Source organism: Poromitra crassiceps (genome assembly GCF_964638095.1).
Source record: "Poromitra crassiceps genome assembly, chromosome: 1".
NCBI lineage: Eukaryota > Metazoa > Chordata > Actinopteri > Beryciformes > Melamphaidae > Poromitra > Poromitra crassiceps.
The window spans coordinates 5,290,560-5,297,386 of NC_139623.1; the positions used below are offsets into that span (position 1 = coordinate 5,290,560).

General features: G+C 45.2%; 1 protein-coding gene across 1 annotated transcript in view; it reads right to left on the bottom strand.

Annotated features, from left to right (window-relative positions):
- ncam3 (neural cell adhesion molecule 3) overlaps nt 1-6,827 on the bottom strand; it is a 21,394-nt gene continuing 14,567 nt past the window's right edge. Inside the window, exons 14-17 of the mRNA XM_083647727.1 lie at nt 6,750-6,827; nt 6,301-6,496; nt 5,892-6,029; nt 1-1,116 (exon numbers count right to left, since the gene is read on the bottom strand). The exon at nt 6,750-6,827 is cut by the window's right edge and continues 91 nt beyond it. Coding sequence (XP_083503853.1) covers nt 1,074-1,116; nt 5,892-6,029; nt 6,301-6,496; nt 6,750-6,827 — 455 coding nt within the window. The 3' untranslated portion in view covers nt 1-1,073. The remainder of the gene's footprint in view (nt 1,117-5,891; nt 6,030-6,300; nt 6,497-6,749) is intronic.

The following is a 6,827-nucleotide window of genomic DNA, read 5'->3' on the forward strand; positions in this document are numbered from 1 at the left end:
GGGAGAGGGAGTGCCGCACTCAGAATGGCAGGTGAGGCTAGACTACACGCACCATCCTCCAGAGACCCAGTCTGGACGTGAGGGTTCAAGATGAAAATGCACCCAAGGTAGGTAGGTTACTGTAAAGCCATGCCTCCTACCAGTTTTGGTCACTGAATAAATGGTTCTGCAAACAAGATAACTGGAAGATTTAAGAATACAGAGTTGTTTAATTTCAATAAATAAGATGTTAGGACTCACATAAGTTAGTGAAGTAGCCTTAATGAAGCATTGTTAATAATAATAAAACATAATAAAAAGCTTCAATGAAATAAGATTATAAATCCAGATGTACATTTTTCAATGCTGCACAGGCTGAATTTACAAATTTACACACATTATTAGCTCACTGAACAGAAAGTAATCTCATTCCAAGTTTTTGTTTAGTTTCTCACTCTCTTTTAAATAATCATGTTAAGATTAGGAGTAAAAATAGAAAAGAAAATAGGATATGGTATGCCTGTGTAGCATAGTCAAAATGTAGGAGGTATGTCTCTTGGCTAATATAGCATTTTGAAGCTTAACTTATAACACCAATAACTTTACCCTGTTAAAAATCTGACATCAAGATTACCCTGTAAAAAGATATTGCTGTCTTTTCCTATACAATTAAGATGTAATGACAAAAGACAAAAACACAGTTTGTCAATAAGGTTGATCTTCTAATCCCACTCGTAGCAGACAGGACAACAAAGTGACATCACCTCCTCTCTGTAGACTCTACTCAGTTCATACAAACTGACAGCTGGGAAGTTTGAGACCTGAAGAGAGGACAGTGCCATCAGGAGAGGCTGGACATGCTCACTGCTCAGTGGGAGTTTCAACACTGCCCTCTCCGTGTGACTTTTCCTTTGGAGGTTGTATCAGAAGCGCTGTCGGCTGCAGTTGGTTTAAACACCATTGGCTCCTCTGGATCAGTGGTTGTTTTATTGATTGATTGATTGATTGATTGATTGATAGATTGATAGATATCTTCTCTTATCTTTGCATGATCACTTCTTGTATGTTGGTGATGTCAAATCTGGCTGCTGGTCTCATGCATCAGTGGTGGGCAGGTTTCCGTTTTGTGGCGTTTTCCTGAGGGAAAAAATATAATAATTAACCCATAGTGACTGTAAAGTAAGTAAGTAGCCTAATTTATTTTACCAAAGTGTCATCATGCACCAAAAGGTGCCCAGCCCGCATGAGCTTACAAGACAATACAATCATAACATACAGGAGCGATCATGAGCAATCATGAGTGAAAGAACAAAATGATACACCTCCATACATTACAGTGTCATAATTCAGCAAACATGAGTGTAGGCCAAATCCAACTGTTTCACTAGAAAGAAAAAAAAAACTGGTTTATAAACACTGTGCTACAGACAGATCTGATCTTCTCATGGCTGTGTCAACAAGGAGAACCTTATTTGCAATTCTGACAATCTGGTAGGGCTGTACTCGAATATCCAGATATTCGTTCATAATGCTGACATTCAAATTTTAAAAATCGAGCACCACGGTAGTTCAGGCAGGCCACGAATGTCAAGCCCAGCTTAAACCCAGCCCACAGCTGATTAGGAGCTGATCTCAAACCCAGCCCACATCAGCTGACTGCTTAGCTGATGCATTTGGCTCAACTCAAACAGGGCGCCCTCTTTAATTCTGCTCCAGTCTGCTGCCTAAGATGGCTGCTTCATCTACAAGCTGTTTCAACCCACCTCCTCCCCAGCTCCTCCTTTCATGCTGTGTCTGACTTAAACAATGTCATTTCTGTTGTCATTGTTGCTTGCTCTGTTCTGTATCTGGGGGTCTTTTGTTGCTCTCCTTGCCTTAAGGCTATTCCATGTTGCTCATGGAGGAGGCATGGAGCTCCCAGAATCTGCTGCTGCTGCTCTCCCTGCCTTAGACTTTCCATGTATGCGCATGGAAGGGCAGAGAGCCTCCAGAACAGAGCCATACCGCCAAATATAACTCATGCTAATAAAAGCTTTAAATTGATCGAAGTGGTCTTGTGTTTTTGACTAAAGTGGTCCTGACTGAATTAACATTAGATTATTAATATTAACAAAGAAAATACATAAAAAATACAAATTTGAAGGCTTAACTCCAGGATGAATGTCTAACATCATATAATTCATGATTGTATGCAAGAATTACTGGAGGTCAAAAAATGACACTCAGCTCTACCTCTCCTGCCCTCAGACACACAAATTGAGGCACGCATCTCTTCATGTGTCAAAGACGGCTGCCCACCACTCAAGCTCGATCTTGAGCCGTTTTCCCACATGCGTACTAACCTCGCGTCACCAGGCTCTTCTCGGCGAGAAAGAGCCTGGCTCCCGCCCACAATTGATTTTGTCACCCTACTGGTTCCCGCCTAGAGCCCGCCCTAGACCGGATGGCAGCGTTTCTAGCTCGTCAACTTTCACGTTAACTTGACAATTTGACCCAAGTATCAGAATCCTCTTTCACCGTTTTGACCGGTGTGTCAGGCGGTGGTGGCGGAGATGCCATATTGCATAAACGTTTTGTTTTATGTAACGCTAGCTTTGTTTTGATCAGACTCTAGTTTAGGTAACATCACCACGTCAAGCTAACGGCAACAAAGACGTTGTTAGGCGCATTGCCATCCGGTGTTAATTCTGGGTCCGGGGTTTACGCCCCCATGACAAAAAGCGGGGTGGAAGGTGCCCAGACTACATGCGTACCGGAAAATTACCTGTAAGTCAATATCGGACATTTCCCTGAATTCCCCGACCCCTTCACACCTTAGCACGCATGTGGGAATCTAGTCGTCAAATAGCCGGTATGTTGGGGGGCGGGGGGAGGGGGGAGCTTATTTGGGGGGTCGGCAAAACTTGCCACACAATAAATCACACTCGTTTGACAAGAGCAGCGTCAAGCCAGCGTAATAAACACAGCCGATTTCCCCCCTCCCCTCTGAGAGAGGCCAGTCCTTCACTCAGTCCTCCGTACTTCGCAGCAGCCTGACACAGGACAGACACAGCGAGAATGGCAGAGGCTTGCAAGGCAAGCTGCCCAACGCTTGTATGTATGTAGAGAAAGCAAATGCACGAAGCGAAATGTGGAAGTAGTTTGCTTTGATGTGCGCGAATGATTAGATGATGCACTTTGAAGAAGTTGGGATCCGTGTCTGAGAGAAATAGTTGCTGGTTCGATGTTTATCCGTTCACCTGCGTCGCGTTGAAGCACTTTTTACAGACTGGCTTCGTTTGATGTGTCCGGGGTTGCCTTCGGAAATCAGCAAGCTGACATACTGCTCTTATTAGGCTATCACAAGATCATTTCGCCAGTTTGCTTTAATGTGCGCGAATGATTAGATTATGCCCGCTGGAACATTAAGCAACGTGTGTAGGCTACACCTCGCCCATGATTGAAGGACCGCTGTCGCGGAAAATGACTGGACCCATTTCCACTTGCGTCCCCTTAAGAGCATACCGCTCTTCTGACTGGATCGAAACTGGTGAAATGTCGGCGACGACGGGGTCGCGCTTATACCGGCACGACGACTTTCTCACATGCAGGCATTAGACCACATTCCGGTCATTTAGCGGTACAAAGCGCATGTGGGAAAACGGCTTTGGTAAGACAGAGCTACTCTTCCTCCCAGGGAAGGACTGCCCTCTCACAGACCTCTCCATCTCCATTGACAAGACTACTGTGTTACCCTCTCTAATGGGGCATTCCTTTATAACTGGGAACTGGTAATCTTACGGCTCAAAGGTCATGGGCTGGGACAGTGACGTCACCAGAGTTGGTATTTCCCATTCCAAACTCGTAGGAGCCTCAGCGGCCCCGACCTCGAAAATACAAGATCGCTGCTCTACGCAACAACAGTAGTTATAATCATATAGTAAATGCTGTTTATTAGCACTTCTGTCTTGTTTGTGTCTCATTGGGCGGCTGTGGCTCAGGAGGTAGAGCAGGCCGTCCACCAATCGGAAGGTTGGTGGTTCGATCCCCGGCCCCTCCAGTCCGCATGTCGAAGTGTCCTTGGGCAAGACACTGAACCCCAAATTGCTCCAGATGGCTGTGCCAGCACCCTGCATGGCAGCTGGCCGCCCTCGGTGTGTGAATGGGTGAATGTAGGCACATTGTAAAGCGCTTTGGATAAAAGCGCTATATAAATGCAGTCCATTTCATTAAATCAGCTGTACACACAGCACTGCCTAACTTCTATCTGTGTGGACATGTTGCTGCAGTGTTTGTATGCGCAAAATGCTGCAAAATGCCTTGTTATCAACTGTTATTGCTAACAATGGCTAGCCTGGCTAGCGACTGCATCTGACCAAGACCTGACTCGTTTAAACGGATGTGACGCTATTCAACAGTGAACTTCCCAGCTCCAGTTTTCTGCAAATGGAACGCTAACAAAACGGATGTTATGTCATTTAGCCTCCACATCCCAGTTATTTTGCGATAAACAAACGGGCCAAAACTGCTAAGAACCTCGGGGTGATCCTGGACAACCAGCTGTCCTCCTCTGCCTACATTGCAGCGACTACCCGCTCCTGTAGTTTCTCCCTGTATAACATCTGCAAAATCTGTCCATTTCTTACAAAAGGAAGCGACACAACTCCTGGTCCAGGCTCTTGACATCTCCCGCCTAGTCTCACATAGTCAGACCCACCGTCGACGTCATCAAGCTTCCAGCGACAGATAGATATCATCTACGGCTGGCACTGTGAGACTATCTCCCGCCTGGACTACTGCAACGTTCTTCTGGCTGGTCTGACTACCTGCCTCTGACATCAGACCGTTACAGCTCATTCAGAACACTGTAGCCTGTCTGGTTTTCAACCAACCTAAATTCTCTCACGTCACTCCCCTCTTCCGGTCCCTTCACTGGCTTCCAATCTCAGCACGCATCAAATTCAAGACACTGGTACTCGAGGGCAAGACACCAGACTGCTCCTCCCTATCGGCAACCTATGGTCAGGTTCCAAACCTCGCTTGCATCACTCTCTCCGCTCCTCTGCCCTTGTAGATCACCTCGCCCCTCCATCGCTACGTGGGCTCAAAAGTCGCTCATCCTGGTCACGACTCTTCTCGTGTCTGACGCCACAATCAGGACAGCCGAATCACTGCCCATCTTTCTAAAAACACCTTTTCAGGCTACACCTGGACCCTTCTTGAACTAACCATCCTTAATAATAATAATAATAATAATAATAATGCTATTTATTCCTTCAAGTATTGACAATTGCTACTTATTCCTTTTTAAAAGTCATTGCTGATGCAGACTGTGTTGCACAGTTGATTTCACTACTGTTGACAAAATGTACTATTGTAAGTCGCTTTGGATAAAAGCGTCTACTAAATGACAAATGTAATGTAATGTATCTTTTTATACACTAAGGATATGGATGGGTTCAAAGTTGAAAGGATGAAGAACAAGTGATTTATTAAAGAATATGCTCAGTCTGTCTGCACATCCAACTGAGATACTACTACTATTAGTATTTATATTTCTGTATGCAACACAAATTGGTAATATTCTGTTTATACACACAACAATGTGTCTTCTGTTTCAACATTTTCCCCAGGCTACTATGATAGAGCTATATTTATTACAAGTTGCACAAGGCAAAAGGAACTGACTGTTGTTGTTGTTGTTGTTGTAGTTGTTTCCTATTGTACTTTATAAACTACATTTACTAATATAGCTGTAGGCTACTGCGTATGGGAAAGGGGCACCTACTCAAATTTGGTTAGACGGGCCATCTATGGAGAAACCAGGCTTGGATGCAAGAGGAAAATGGGGTGACTGAGTGGGTATTTCAGTGTATTATTCCATTCCAGCTAATATAAGGCTAGATTGACTGTACGGGCGTGAATTAACCTACTCATATCTGGTGAGGGGGGCTTTGTCGCAGGTGACCTCTCTGTGCTGCCCCACCTCCTTTGTCTGTGTCTGAACCTCCGGCGCACACTGTTGCTTTATACTGCCTCTCGGAGTGGCTAGATCCTTCAACTTCAGTTCTCTGCAGCCAGGACACACACACGCACATGTTTGTATTACCATACTTATGAGGACAATTAGCTGATTTACATACTTCCAGTAATAGTCTATCCCTCAACCCTGAGCCTCAATTACAGTCTTGCAAAAAAGTATTTGGTTTACTTACACACACACACACACACACACACACACACACACACACACACACACACACACACACACACACACACACACACACACACACACACACACACACACACACACACACACACACACACACACACACAACCTACCCATTAGTGGTTCCTTCTCCCTCCTCAAGCATTTTGTGGCCCGGAACTTTGTGTCCAAAGAGTTTCACAGCGATGAACATGAGCAGGCCGCAGCGGTTGGTATAACAGCATGTGGCGTCTACCGCTATCAACAACACCAGGAAGATCACCAGGACAATGCCAACCACGCCCCCTGTGGTCATGCCAGGTTTGGTCTCTGGAGAGAGAGATGATGGATGATTGCAATGGAAATGTGGCAAATCTCTATGGGACATGTGCATTATACCATCAGGAATATTATGTCCTGGTGGATTTGTATTCTTTTGTAGTAAACCCCCACGTTGTTGATGTGGCGTTAACTTCAGATTGGCAACCACTTACATGGACTGATTTCAGTTGATGGTCTGAGGCAAATTTCCCGGTGCAGCTACGGTGTATGGGTATGTGGAGTGGTCTTGCATGCTACGTACCAGGCTGTGCTGGGATGGTGAAGTTAAGCATGGCGGGGCTAGAGGAGCCATTAGCATTGATCGCTATAACTTCCAGTC